Genomic DNA, 15,206 nt, shown 5'->3' with positions numbered 1-15,206 from the left:
AACAGAACCTCGAAATTGAAGCTTCAATTCAGACGAAGCGTCCACCGAGCTTAATTTATCACCAGCAGGTTGATCAGATACAGACTGGAAGAGTAAGAAAGAAGTGGACGTCAATCCTAAAAGATTCTTTCTCAGACAATAAATACACGAGGGTGGCACAAACATTGGAGAGCAATCATTTCTTTAGTCAACAGTGAAGCTACAAATGTAAATCACAGGTTTAAGTACAAAGATGGTCGCGGTCACACTGAGCAGACCTGAATTAGAGAAAAATCAGCACAAGGGTGGTCGTTTCAAAACGTGCTCTCCTGCAATCAATGTAAACGTGCTTTAGTTTCTCTGCAGTGCTCTTAGGAGGCATCTCGGTATCCAGAAGGTTCTGAGGGACTTCCTCTCCTCCTTTTTCTAACACCTAAGATTTTTTTTTTACTGTGACAGTCCAAGCATTGTTCACACAACACATGCAGCTGGATGAGCGTGCGCTCACCACGTCCGCATGCGTGGTCCGCCGTCGTCACAATAAAAATAAAGCTCAGTAACTCTTCATGTCACACCACGACACATTTCTTAAGGCAGAAATGGTTCAACACCGTTTAAATAACCACTGCTCACAAAAGTTCCACGACGTAGTTCATCTTTAGTATTCAACTTACAATACTGAGAGAGAACATCTGGAATTACTCTGAGCTGGTACACAGTTTAGTACAAGTGGTCGCCATGGGAACAGCACAGTATGTGTGGCTGATGAGAGATGAGCTTTGGCCTTGAGCTGTGCTCCGTCTGTGTGATGTGATGCGTGTAAAAAAACAGTGGAAAATAGTGACGATGAGGATGAAGAAATATAACCTGGATGGGATCATCACTGTCAGCATCATTATTTGGGGGGGATTATAGCTCGTTTAAGTTCACGACAACACCAAGACTACTTCACAGGACCTTCATTTATTGATCCAACGATACAGAATATATAGAACAGAAGCTTCATTCAGGCTAGAAATCTCTCAAAGGCACAGAAGTATCAAGTAGATTGGCCAAATTAATAAGAAAATACATTAAAAAAAAGGAAAATATGGCATCCACAAATAGCTGTCAATCATCATTCATCAGAAATCCCGGTGCAGCGTTATTCTTGATGCTACTGAAAATGAATTGGGTGTTTTTCATTGAAGTCCAGCTCCCCTGCATAGTGTTTGACTTAAAAGCAATGATCTTTGATGGAAATGAAGAACATGATCGTCTCTCCACAGCGCTCAGGTCAGTGATTAAGGCGGAGAAGGAGAGAATCAGGATTATACGGTATACATAGTTGAGGCTGGACAGGCGTGGCCACTGGAAAGACAGGAAAGGCACCGAGGACGAGGGGAGGTCTGATCAACTGAAGGCGTAGACGGGGGAAAAAAATGGCAACACAAAAGTTAACGTTACTCAACTCTCCCATATTTCTAAGAGACGACCACACGATTCAAAAGTATACAGAGGATTAGCGGGTGGCAGTGAACGGCGGTGATGTGACGCTGACATGTAAATTAAAGGTGTGCGGAGCGGCGGCGGGTTAAGGCGGCGTGCTGTGGGTCTCGCTCAGACTGTGCAGATTCAGACTGGTCCTGGGCTGCTTGGCGGGAGGCTCCATCACGTCCTTCTCATCCACCGCACTCAGAGAGCTGGACGGCACCACCAGGTCTCCGCCATCGTCCTCGCTGTCCTCGTCGTCGTCGTCCTCTTCTTCTTCTGACGAGGCAGTGATCAGAAGTAATCCGATTACAGAAGCTTGAGGTAAATGTGACGGGGACAAAGTTGGAAAGGAGAGCGAGGCTTACCTTTGTCCAGATCTGGAGAGTTTCTGCTCTTGATTGTGCTCGCAAACTGCAACACAGAGAGAAGACGGAGCATCATGAACTTAAACCATCAAATACAGTGGTATCAAAGTGAGTGTGACACTGGAATTAAAACGGATTGAGATTTTAAACGTAAACTGGGACTGAACTACAACGCTCAAATTATTACAGATATGAAAACCTGCTAAAAATGGATCTTTAAATTGCATTAAAAGAGCACAGTGTTTGCATGTGACAACTGGGCCTCCAACTTTTCAATACAATGAGAAGAAGAAATGCTGAGTGTGTGAGTGTGTGTGTGTGTGTGTGTGTGTGTGTGTGTGTGTGTGTGTGTGTGTCCACTGGCTTTAGTTTGGTCGGAGGCCTGGGAAGTTGGTCAACCAGGAGTTTTCTCATCTCTGAGCATTCTGGCTGCGACGCTGTGTTTTCATGTGATTTAAGCTCCAGTGGGTGGAAACTGGGACCTATGAGCAGTCACAAACCTCTCCCATGACAGCGATGGGTGTTTCTCCTTTAGCCTGGGCCACCCGGTGCTCAATCAGGTAGTACATGTATTCATCATACAGCAAGCGGATCAGATGAAAGGAGCCAAAACTGGCAGCGCTGCGCAGGGTCAGGTCCCGGATCACCATGGAACTGATGACAGAGCAAAGGGGAGGATTTCAAATGCATCTTCAACATAAAACTTGGTCCTTTTTTGGGGAGTATCCTCATGCTTCTCACTCACCTATAGAAGGACCAGTTGAGCAGGAACACTTTGGCAGCCTTTGGAAGAGCCCCAGGGTTTTGCTCGTAGGGCTTCAGGACCTGGGAGACCACGCCGTCCAGCCAGGTAGCCCACTGTTCCAGAGAGTTCTGCTGCTGAAGAGTGCTCTTAAAGTCCTGCTCCAGCCTCTGGACCACACGGTCGTCACACTGACACACCCAGGATGCCTGCTCCTGTGGGGAACGCAGCCGTTCTTCTCTATTTCCCCTCATGCAGCACAGCAAAGACTCACAGAATGGTAGTGGCAGACCTGTACGTTGGTGAAATCCACGCGATTGAGGTCCGAAAGCATTTGATTGATCTGAGCGGAGTTCTGCAGGACGGCGCGGGCAGCCTGGGCCAGATGGTTCAGGCTGGTGTAGCGACGCAGCGTCTGGGAGAAGGAGCAAATGCACACCACCTGAAAGGAAGACACAAACAACAGAAGAGGTTTTGTGAGCTGCTTCATATTTTACACTCAAATCCAAACAGCGTCTTGTCTACAGGTCACAGGAGGAAAACACCAGAACATATCAAACCTGAAAAGTCAGAAGCACTCTGATACATGCAGTGAACCAGATTGAACTTCATTTAGTAGTAGTTTCTGTGGTCAACCAGATACACGATGCAATAAAAACAGAAAAAGAAACCATTTCTGTCGACTTCATTTGTCAATGAGACAACCAACTTGTAATTTGTGACCAAAGGATTTAGGCTAAAGTTAAATTTATTTGGCCTACCCTTGTACACTTACATGTAAAACTTCTACAATAAAGCAACAAAACAGAAATAATTCTCAAAACTGATAACAGTATCAGTGATGTCAATTTCAGACGAGCAATTTCTTTGCCATTCTTAATCAACTATAATTAAACTGTCCTTTAAGGGAACACAGTGAATTATAATTTTGTCATTCCTGAGCTCAATATTTTTTTAAATAGTGAGCTTAAACCACCTTTTAGATGTTTAAGTGTATTTGATTTTTTTTTTTTAAATCATCGTCCATTTGAATCTGAATGCTGTGAGTTTCAGATTTTTCCACATTCACTGTCAGAGCTGAACTGACTGGACGGAGAAATGAAGTGAAATGAAGACGTGAATGCAGACAGAGGTCGGTCTATAAAAAGATACCTTGATGCGCACCATCTCCTCTGGGATGTTCATCATGGCGCCCGTCAGCCAGGTCTCCAGACTCTTGGCGAAGTTGCGGATGGCCTGAGTTAAGGCACCTGATGGAGGTGATGTAGAGTACAAACATGCTTCAACGACGAGCAACAAATCCCAACGTGTTTTCTCAGCTAGATTTTATTCAAATTTCCTTTATCATAACTAACTCAGGTTACATGTAGACTGGCTAAAGATTTTATTGGCTGTGATGCCCGTGTTATTCATTGACTTTGATTTACTGGTTCTCATGTCTCAGTCGCTCTCAGTCTCGGTGACTCCGCTGAGGGACACCCACACTCCGCCTGTCTCCATCAGGTCTCACTGACTTACTGGGGATGGGTCTCAGGACGTCAGGGATGAGGATCTCCACCAGAGTCTGATACAGCAGGTTGTCACACTCTCTCGTCCAGCGGAGCACCGGATCAAACTTACACAGCAACACCAGGCAAGATTTGGGCAGACGTTTTTCAGACTCGTTGTGTCTGAGGAGAGAGCGGGGGAGAGGGAGCAGACAGTTCATCTTCAGCTACAGCAGTGGATCAGAGCGGATTATCATCCTGTTATTGTGGGACACTTACAGATTGAGTGACTCTGTGTCATTGCTCTGACTGAACCTCCAGAAGGATTTCCATAATGTCTCCACAAGAGTGAACTGAAGGTTGACCATCACGTCCAGAATGGCCTGCGTGGATCAGATGTAACACCATGGGAGTGGGTTTACTGTCTATGACATCGTTTCTTACCAGTTTGTTTTTGAGATGGCCCAAAAAGGTTGCCATAGCATGCAAACATAAAAAAAGTCTGTAAGCCGCCCACCTCACAGTGTTCTCTGTAAAGCATCTGAAAGGCCTTGAGGTGTTCCAAAACAATCCCTTCAGGGAGGGCTCGATCTTGCAGATCAATGTCCACAAACTCTGGCAGTGGCCTTGCTGCCTCTACACGTGGTGCATTTCACAAAACGACGAGAGAGGAGGCACACAGGTTAGCTTCATATGTCTGACCGTAACTAAATATATCAACACTGACATAGTAAGACAGACCACTTCCTGTTTGCTGATGCAGCTTTTTGAGCTGAGAGCTAAAATGATTGTCCATTTAAAAAAAAAAAAAAAAAAAAAAAAAAAAGTAATGGACGTTTGACAAACTGCAGGTGTTTCTCACCCAGAAACTGCTGGTACTGTTGCACCTGGGCTGAAATATCACAGAGCGCTCCGGACTGCTGCTGACCTGCCCCTCCTGATGTCCCGTTGGTGGCCGCCATCTTCTGAATTGGCTTCATCCTAGTGGGGACATCGTGCATCATTCAGGTTGCCAGCTCGGACAGGTGAAGGTGAGAGTATAGGACTTAAGAGAGACTTCAAGGTCTATAAGAGCAAGGCAGCAGCCACATCTCGTCTGGATGTGACTTTCTAACATTGATATCTCATTTCTTTCTCTACGTCTGGGGTGTCAGACGTGCAGCTTGCAGGAAAAAAAAACGGCCCGCCAGACAGTCCACTCTGGCCTGCCAGATGACACTGGAACTAAAGATTACAATTAAGACATTTTAAGGCAATTTTTCATGAAAATAAAAGACCCAGAACTAAAGTGGGGGGGGGGGCTGGTTTCAAATTATTAGCCTCTCTCTTGACTAGTCTGCTCCAAATCAGAAACCAAAGAGTGGCACACCCTGCTCTATACAGTATTTCAGTCATGGCTGAGTTGAACTGAATAGAATTGAAGACAGTGAATATATTGAACATCACTGCTGGACTGACGTGCTGATACCTGTTTTTCTGTGAGAAAGGCTGCTGTCTCATTGCCATGTGCTGCTGGTCGTCCATCAGTCTGAGCAGAGGAGAGCCTGATTTGATCCTCAGACCATAGTAATGGTACTTGGAGTTTCCTCTGAAACACAAATGAGTTCAACATGTCTTAAAATACTGCGATGACACACTGCGTGTATGTTTCCGTGTGTATGTACCTGGTTCCTAATCTCCGCGTGCGAAGCCCCATGAAGACGGACCTGATGAGCTTTCCAAAGGATGCAGCATTAACGGGTTCGAGCTTCTGCTCCTGGCAGTGCAGCAGGTAGTGGTAGTAGAGGGTGCAGCGTGGTAAACTCACCCCCTCAGCACCCTCATAGTTTTCACAGAGCCATTGCACCTAGGAGGAGGGAGGGGACCGGTCCAGAATTATTTCAATCATCACGTTGTATTGTTACTTGTTGTAAAGGTGTTTACTCACAGTAGCAGGTGGAGCTCGAGAGTTTGGGCTGGAGTAACTCTGCCCTCCAACTCCCGCCCCTCCTAAAACATAACCTCCTGGGATTACATAGCCCCCTCCAGCGGCAGCTCCTGGCCCACTATTGGCTCCGGCTGTTGCCACTGTAATGGGCAGCGAAGGGACCGATCCAGTGATGTCTGACTCACTGGAGCTGGGCGTGGCCTCGTAGAAGGTGGAGGAGGAGGGAGGGGTCTGGGAGTAGAGGGGCGAGTCGGAGAAAGGGTAGTTGCTCGATCGACTGGACAAGAAAAAGAGATTCAAAGTGCAAGTGTGACTGATTGTATTTGTATGCGATCAGGTCGATAAAATTCACAACACGGTAGACAAAGTCCGCTCCTCTTCGTTCTTACATGGAGGAGGTGGTGAAAGTTGTGTCTGCTGCTCCGTCCACATACTGAACCTGCCCGCTGTACACGTGCTCCACCTGGAGATTATTAAAGAGAAGGTGGATTTGTATTTGTTTTCTACTACAACAGGAAGTACGAGGTTTGTTGCGTGATTGTAAATGTGACATGACAGACACGATAACGTCAATTTGTACGTTTTTGCATATCACTTCATTTAATGAGCAGAAACAATTTGTTTACCTCCGGGTCAATATGGACAGACTGCAGGTTGTTGATGTGGCTTGTCTGAATCCTCTTGGCTGCTTGCAACACAGACCTCTGCTGGAGAATAAGCCACAGTGCCACCGATCAGTCCATCCAGTGTTAATGGCTTTGCTTGTGAAGCTTCAGTACTCGTTTGCGTCTTACCTGAGGGGCGTTTTGCACAGGCTGGACCACCTGAGTAGGGACGCCGGGGGCCGACGGGCTGGAGTCTGATAGACTGTCGTTGGAGTGAACCGAGCCCTCTGTGGATGAGACATGAGAGAACTCCTCTGAGGATCAAAGAAATCTCACAAACAGCCGTCCAGCGACCATCACTACGAGTTTGGTACTCACGACACACTGCTCCCACATCGTAATAACAGCCGCTGCAGAACATCCTGCAGCTACCTTTCTTTCGTACACCAATAGTGAGGAGGAGGAAAATTGTGGCTGCCCAACTCTCCTTTCGTTCTTTTATTGAGTATGCAAAGGAACAGCCTTGGACAGCTAATCTCCCCAGATGGAGCGAGAAATCCCTCCATCTTGTAAACATGCAGATCAGATGAGAGAGGAAATGAAAGATACAGGTGGGCCGATAGCGGTGGGAGGGCAGAGAAGAGCGTAATAGTCACTTTAAGTATCCCTTTAGGTGAGAAAATATTTGACCACATGTCCTGCTTCCCACTCCACCGTTACTATTTGAACCTGGACCGAACACTGAAAATGTTTACGCCTGTAGTTAGAAAACAGGTCATAACAGTGCCAACACATGACTGCAGCGCTCAACACTCTCGCATTAACTGTGAACAGTCGTCCTCTCTTTCGTGGTTCTGAATATGTATTCAACTTAATTTAAATTCCATCCTGATGCAACATTTACAAGCTTGTAATATTTACAGATAGACTGCACACATGGTAACATGATGTTTCCAACAAACAAATAACTTACAACCTGTCAACTTCGGTAGTTTAGACCCGCAGGTCAAAACATTTCGAGGAAAAATGTTCGATGAGTTTATTTTAATTCAAGCTGCGTCTTTACAAGCATTTATCTGTAACTGCATAGCGCTGAAAACAGAAGTGAATTACTCGGTTGATCAGGTGTTTTTATAGCCAACAAAATCTATTTAAATATAATTCTTGTTCCAGGTGATCCACAGGTCCTTTATTTACTAGATGAGATAAAGAAAAATCTTGTGCTTCAGTCACTATGCATTGAATTTATAGTAATTATATCCACTGTACACAACATACTGTATGTTCCTGATTCACTTGAGGTTGACACTGCGGCCCTGCTCTAGGTGCTATACGGGGGAAATCAGACTATAGGCAAAGTAGTGCACACTATTTGGTTGTAGTCAGGGAGGAGGAGGGGGGGGGGGGGGGTCCAGGCCTGCGCCACTCTGGGTGAAAGTGCAGTGTTACTTGATACTGGCAGGAAAAAGGATCTACGAATAGATGCACCTAAAATAAAGATACAGATAGGCGCTGGCAGGAGGCAATTCACCGCTATTCCCTGTGGTTAACGTTATATTTCATTATACTAACCCACTTGTTTGTTGTGGAGGTCTTTATAATGCCGAATACATTTTGAAAAAAACTATTAGAAACAAGGCTTCACAAACATACAGGAAATACAGGAAATTCAAATTTAAAGGATTGTGTCCTTTACAACAGTAAAAGCAGCAAACGGAGTGAAGTGAAGCGGCAGCCATCAGCTCTTGTTGCTCTGTTTGAGACCGTGCAGCCTAGCAACCTGCTCCATCAACACTTTCTCCTTGTGGTGGCTGTACCGCCCATCAATGATTTATTTCCAATCCTCGACCGGTTCAGACCCCTGCTGGTCGTCAATCAATCACTTTAAGCGGGGAGCAGTTTGAAGATGACGTTCAGCCCAGCATGGTGGGAAACCTGCAACCTGCGATTTAGAGATCACGGCTGACAAACACTCAGCTCAATTAAAATCCCCATTATGAAAAATAATGTTTTACATTTCGATGTGCAAAGTTCAGCACACGAAGGCTGTAAAATTTTAAATGTCATTTTTATGATTGATTTTTGGCAAAAATTATTCATGATAGAATTGTTTATTTGTCATCAAGGACGACAGATGTCAATAAAAGAGTAAGGGTTCAACGTCATTCTTTCCCTCCCTCTCAGAACCAAACACCAAACCTGGGGCAACAGAGCCTTCTTCATATCTGCCCCAACACACCCATGACTGTAGTGACCTGAACACCTTCAAATCACCCAAGACCCACCTGTTGAGAACTGCATTTAAAAGCTTTGCACAAATCTTTTTCTTTCATCATGTGTTTTTATGACGTTTCTCTGGTTTATGGTGGTTGATTTTATAATGATGTAAAGTGTCTTTGAGTGTCCTTGAACAGCGCTATACATCTAAAAGATATTATCATTATTATTAGTCAGCTTTCATAATCAAAGTTAAAAATGAAAGGCCCCTGCGCCCCGGGACTAGAACCTGGGTCTGCCTTCCTGTGCAGCACTGTGGTTAACAACTACTTCTGACATAATCTGACAGACATTTAAACCAGAGAGTGAGACTCAGTGCAAGATGTGATTATAAATCGACACATCACCTGCAGGTATTTAACAATGGCTTTAGGCCTAAATAGAAGATCAAATTAAGTCACAAGTTACTATTTGGCTCAAAACAACACACAACTTTTTCCTACAGGGAAACAAATCGAAAATTAAACTGTATGAATTTGCAGAGCCAATAGTGAAAAGATTAGGGTCTCATTAAAACTCTTCAATTAAAATCTACTGAGGTTGCTTTTTTTTTTTTTTTACAATTTGATACACTTTAACTCTTACAGCTAACATAACCAGTTCTTTTGTCTAAAGAATTAGAGATGAACTCGAACTGGATAAGCAGCTATTCTCTAACCAGGAACCTGCTGACGTTGTAATCACTGACTGCAAGCCATGTCATGTTCTCCTGCTGCCTATGTGAACTAGAAAGTGTATAAAGTGTGTATTATGTCGGAATGTGCCCGTCCTCAGTGTCTCACCTGTAACCGTCACTATGATGTACTGCGGCGAGCTGCTCTGACCGTTACTCTTCTGGACAACAGAGTGCTGGATGTCAGGGCCTACGTAGTGCGGCGTGGGGGTTGTCAGAACCACAGCCTTCTGGCTTTGGGCTTGGGTAGGGGGAGCTTGAGAACAAAGTGCGTCCTGTCCTGTTTTAGCGGCAGCGGCTGATTGGCTGGCCGAGCCAGAGGTTGGTTGAATCTCTGACAGGAAGTGTGTGGCCTTTGTGGACGAGGGTGTGGCGGTAGCCGATGTTGCTATGGTTACTGCATTGGTCTGCTGAGGCTGAAGGTCCTCCGTGAAGCCAGAAGTTGCCATGGCAACCAGTGCTTTGAGGCACTACTTCTGTGGATAAGAAAAGACAGCCTTCATTAGGCATGAAAGTGCTTCAAACAGACACAGAATCCCACATTGTTTCCATCTCATGTAAGCTCACCATTGTCGATTCTTGCACATAGTGTGCTTTGTAGACATAATGTTCAAAAATAAGCCTTCATCTGACACTTTGAAGTACAAACTTTACTGTCTGGTCCAGTAGGAAACACAGTAGTATCACAAACACACTATACAATACCTCATAATAACACCCAAGTACAGTACAGAGCGCCACAGGAAATCCTTGATTCCTACGGCCATAAGACTCAATACTGCTTCCCTGTAAATAGTGTTTGCTGTGTTTTCTGATCATTTAATCAGTTCTATAATTATATTGGCAACTTCACTGGCTCCCGGTCAAGCAAAGAATCTACAAAATCCTCCTGTTCAGTCAGTCCATAACCTGGCCCCTCCATACCTCTCTGACTTCCTGCATGTTCTCAGTCCATCTCCCTCACTCAGATCCTCCTCCTCCATCCACCTCACTGTACCCCCTGCACGCCTCAGCATGAGAGAGCTTACAGCCGCTCTTCCCCCCAGCTCAAGTCCAAACTCCCCTACTATCTGAAACTGCTGCATGCTGTCCCTCATCCTCTTTATTGTTGGCTGTTGTTCATCCTTTTATCCTCACGGTATTTTATCAGTTTTCTTTTATTTTGCTTTTGTACAGCAACCTTGGGTGTCTTGCTTTTATAAAGAATTTATCATTATCATGAGTTACTGTAAAGCTTGTACATATCACTATTCAATATTACTCATCACATTTTATCCTGTTTATTTGATAACCTTCTTTTCTATTTATCCTGTATGGAGCAACGGTTTGAAATGATTTCTTTCTGTGATTATTAATGGGGTCATAATATGACAGTAATATGCATCAATACCTGGAATGACACCCCAGAAGTGAAGACCATCTGTCATCTCTCCCTAGCTTGTTTCAATTTTTAAAAAGTGTGTGCGCCAATGAGCCATTCAGAAATCAAACCCTATATAGTGTAATAGGGGCTTCAGCTAATCACAATCAAGATAGGCCCTGCCTTGTAGACTCCCACAATTAGGTAGCTCTGCTCTGGCACATGGCACAGAGAGGAAGCACTTCCTCCTCTTCCAAAGGTGGGCACGTGTGGGCAAAGCCAGTCCAGCTCACACAGACACAGCAGATTCTGAACTCAGCTCATATGATGCAATATTCAAATGGAGGAAAGTCTAGGAAAAGCTGGATTTGGGGCAGTAAACTAGAAATATAACGTTTCTGGACCAACAAGACCATGTGAAAGTGTTGACCCCTTTAAAGAATATCTACTCTATTTTATACAAAATAATTAAGCAAAAGTTCCGAATTAAATTAATTGATCATTATATTTCAAGTTAGAAAAAAAATTATTGAATCTGGTGGATCAACAGCCTCTTCCTACAAAGCCATTACACTAGACACTTAACAACAGAAATGACTGGTACACACATTTTGAGCACAAAACCTATGTCCTATTATTCCTGTCGTGTTTAGACATTTTACAACAGCTTTTACTAAAGGACAAACTCGTTTCCTTTTGCAGTAAAGTTAACTATGAAAGTGATGGAAATATTGGCGTTACGATTCCAATTCAGTGACTTTAAATAGGAATGCACGCGGTCGCGTGCAGTCTCCCCAAGATTTCGCAATCTGGAAAGTAAAACCTGATGGCAATCATTAAAGGAACTGTCAGTCAGGACAAGGCCATCCTCCCGGACGATAAGCCACTCCTGTACAGCAACCAGCCGAGACTCAGGCAGTCATCCGGCACCGTGCTCAGCCAATGTCAGCACACAAACTTTTTCAAAGTCACCAAAACACCACAAAACACACTACAATTCAACCCCCCATCGTTCAAAACTCAAAATGATCCCGATCGGTGCCAGTAGTCCCCTGTGTGTTACTTTGTCTAACACTTTTATAATTGCTTGAAAAGTGAGTTGGGGAGAAGTGATAGCTTCCCCTGCTAGCAGCTCGCGACTCGATCAGCGGCGTTGAAAAGCGAGCGAGCGAGCGAGCTGCTCTGCTCGGGGAGTCGATCAAACCTCCGCCGAACTCCCGATCAAGCCTCGGGGTGGTTTTTAAGTAGTAATGGAAACTCCACGAAACAATCTGGACACTCGCGGAAAGGGAGCTTTAAAAAAAAAAAAAAAAAAAGAAGAAGAAGAAGAAGTGTCAGGCACTACAACGCACCCGCCATCTTGTGTTCTTATCAAAGATCTGACATCGCCATAACAACGGTCTGCGTTTGGAAAGAAGCTAGCAACCACTTTCATCGAGGACACGCTCGACCGATTTCACGATACCGCTCACCATTTTATAACCACATGCACGCACGTAATTTACAAAAGAAACACACGGGGAGAATTACACGTGTCACTCGTCACCTTTTTATCCCAGTATCGTCCTTGTAAGTCGTTAAAAGTTTTGTTTTTTCAAGATTTAGGTTGTTGTTGTTGACTCCCGTTGCTTGGCTCTTGTCGCCAGGACTACCGTGACTATGGCGCCGAGCCTTCACCGGGGCAACTGTTGCTACCCTCCCGCCGTGGCTCCACCCTCTATTTTATGGTGATTGGATAAGTGAGACGCTGGTCGTGACGTCGGAAAAATAGTCGCCCGGTGATTGGTGGGCAGCTTCTGTCAGTCACTTTCCCCCCGTGTGCTACGTCAGACGACCACTTATGTTACTTTTTGATAGATAGATAGATAGATAGATAGATAGATAGATAGATAGATAGACAGACAGACAGACAGACAGACAGACAGACAGACAGACAGATCTTTTGTTCACTCTCAGCTATGAGCTGTCATACATTATATCATTGTATCTTGGAGCAACAACAAAAACAAATCTATTCTATTCTATTCTATTCTATTTTAAAAGATAGAATAAGAAAACCCTTTGTATAGCAGTAGGCCTTCAAGAAAGACATACACCACATATTCATCAAAGATGTCAATCTGTTTATGATTTTATTCTGCAGTAAAACCTTGAAAAACTCAAGAAACAATAATTTGATGCAGACCCACAATTTCTTAAACTAAATCGTTTCGGAAAGGTCGACTCGATATCATCTGTTTGACACTGACTCAGATTTAACAAAACAAATATGGGATTAATCGCACACAACTGTTTTCCTCTGTAAGTATATGGCAGACTGAAAGCAGCTGAAGGTTAGAAGTCTCTTTACAACAAATGCTGTCTGAGCCAAATAGACTACACCTTAGATTTTGAGAAGCCAACCCACCTGAGAGGTGACTCATATTTTCAAAACATTCAAAAGTTCAAAACTGATTTCTCGCTGCAATATTTAGTGGAATCTCACAACCGTGAATTGTTTGTTCATTATTGCAATGGATCCTCGGAAGAATGGAAAGTGATCTCAATCCAGTGTTTGGCAAAGCGGAGACCGTGGCAGAGATTGTGCTGGTGACATGCAGAACGAACCAAGTGATGTCAGGGACAGAAAGGGCAACAAAAAGGTCACAGGTGATTAGATTGCCAACAGATCTGTTGACACCACCTCTGGCATCATTTGATATTCAATCACAATTTTCCTTTTTCTCTGTGCATTGTTGCCCCGAAAGGTCTCCAGTCTTATCTCTGGGCATGACTAAAAGTGCAGGTGAGGTCTTTGAGATACTGAAGCCTTTATATATAGTGACATGCTCTCCAGAAAGAGACACAAACCACAGAGACACGTCAATCGCTCTCTACATTTTGAGATACCTTTTTCACCTTTCTACACCCACCATGTGGAAGGCGGCTGTCTTATCTTTTTGCTTGTTAGTGGCACTGGTAGACAACGTGCGTTCCAATGAGGGTCAGCCTTCCTTTTATGGGGTGAAACTGTGTGGAAGGGAGTTCATACGAGCTGTGATCTTTACCTGTGGTGGTTCCCGATGGAGAAGAAGCCTAGGAGACTCAGGTAAGACTATATGATTGATACTGGATAGATTTTCCATTCTGGACGATGTTTTTCTTGAATCTATGCTCAGAAATGTGCCCCCCCCCCCCCCCCCCCCCCCCCCCCCATCAGGTGTTATGGGAGAAGAAAGTTTTGATCCGTGGAACAAAGCACCTATCTATCAACTTACCAGTGAGCAGAACACTGCAGAATCACAACCGTGGAGTAACCAAGTGCTGGATGTGGCATCAGTTTCTGCAGGATTCAGCCGCTCTGCTCGCTCGCCGGTCTTAGACGAGGTGCTGGAGGCCCTCCGGAGTTCAGACAGGAAAGGACGTGATGTGGTGGTCGGACTGTCTAATGCTTGCTGCAAGTGGGGCTGTAGCAAGAGTGAAATCAGCTCTTTGTGCTGAACCTAATTTCTTCAACAGACATCTTGTTCTTTTACTCATGAAAAGCTCTACATTTTAGACATGTGATTTCTTCACATGAAGAATTCTTAAGATTCTTCCAGCTCACTGTCCTTGTGTTGATGAATTATTGTGACTGTGTACTAAAACAAACAAAAATGTTTGAACTATGATTACAAAGGAATGATATATTTGTTTAATAAAGCTTGGTGTTGTTGGTAATACCATCTTTCTGATTCTTCAAAACATAGTAAAAGGACACTTCCTCTTTTCTTACACCATGTTTCATAAACAGTTTTACTCTGTTACAAAACTGAGGAAGTGAAAATCTGGAATAACAAACACGTCAGACTGACTTTCAGTTTTTTGTCGGTTCTAAAATCTTGCTGTTGTCTAATAAACTTAAAAAAGTATATCTCGAAATGTGCAGAGATCACACATAATCAATATATCAATAACATTTTTATGGCAGCCAGGTTAGAGTTTGAGACAAAAATCTTCCCATCAGATGGATACAGTTAAACTTGATATTTTAAATACACAGCTTGACGTGACTGAAGAAAATACAGATAGATACAAACACACACACTCGCATTCACACCTATGGGCAGCGAAAACTGTACGTGTTAAAAGCATCTCCAAGTGAATTGAAGGGAAAACCTCACATCCTTATTTTATTGTGTGGTGAGTCTTACTGAACACTGCCTGAGATTGCAGTTGTTTTGATTCAAGCAAATAACACAGTCACTCCGTAACTATCTACCCGTGAGGCCATTAATATTGATAGTTCTTTCTTTGTTTTAATATGATTGGGAACTTTTACTTCAATTCCTGCACATTG

At 44.0% G+C, this 15,206-nt stretch overlaps 2 protein-coding genes across 8 annotated transcripts; one reads left to right on the top strand and one right to left on the bottom strand.

Annotated features, from left to right (window-relative positions):
* Positions 1-166: 166 nt before the first annotated feature.
* On the bottom strand, positions 167-12,614 carry rfx1b (regulatory factor X, 1b (influences HLA class II expression)). Of its 7 annotated transcripts, none has more exons than XM_080464182.1 (18): positions 12,435-12,614; positions 9,638-10,004; positions 6,768-6,865; positions 6,600-6,677; positions 6,363-6,436; positions 5,974-6,250; positions 5,711-5,892; positions 5,515-5,634; positions 4,909-5,027; positions 4,564-4,682; positions 4,326-4,429; positions 4,078-4,229; positions 3,712-3,809; positions 2,852-3,001; positions 2,563-2,774; positions 2,318-2,471; positions 1,818-1,863; positions 167-1,728 (listed from the first exon to the last, which is right to left on the bottom strand). In XM_080464182.1, the coding sequence occupies exons 2-18, from the start codon at positions 9,975-9,977 to the stop codon at positions 1,553-1,555; spliced, it is 2,499 nt and encodes an 832-aa protein (XP_080320308.1). In that variant the 5' UTR covers positions 9,978-10,004; positions 12,435-12,614; the 3' UTR covers positions 167-1,552. The 7 variants fall into 7 exon arrangements, with proteins under 7 accessions (XP_080320308.1, XP_080320306.1, XP_080320312.1 ...); XM_080464180.1 differs by having other exon boundaries at positions 6,600-6,680; positions 12,435-12,564; XM_080464186.1 differs by having other exon boundaries at positions 3,724-3,809; positions 6,600-6,680; positions 12,435-12,564.
* rln3b (relaxin 3b) lies at positions 11,715-14,368 on the top strand (the record flags this gene model as incomplete). Its single annotated transcript, XM_080463582.1, has 3 exons — positions 11,715-11,832; positions 13,839-13,976; positions 14,208-14,368. 3 exons carry the CDS (start codon positions 11,715-11,717, stop codon positions 14,366-14,368), a joined length of 417 nt encoding a protein of 138 aa, XP_080319708.1.
* Positions 14,369-15,206: the final 838 nt, after the last annotated feature.

The sequence above is a fragment of the Lipophrys pholis genome (assembly GCF_963383615.2).
Source record: "Lipophrys pholis genome assembly, chromosome: 5".
Lineage (NCBI taxonomy): Eukaryota > Metazoa > Chordata > Actinopteri > Blenniiformes > Blenniidae > Lipophrys > Lipophrys pholis.
The sequence above is the reverse complement of the archived record's forward strand: the minus strand, read 5'-3'. Positions and strand labels throughout refer to the sequence as shown.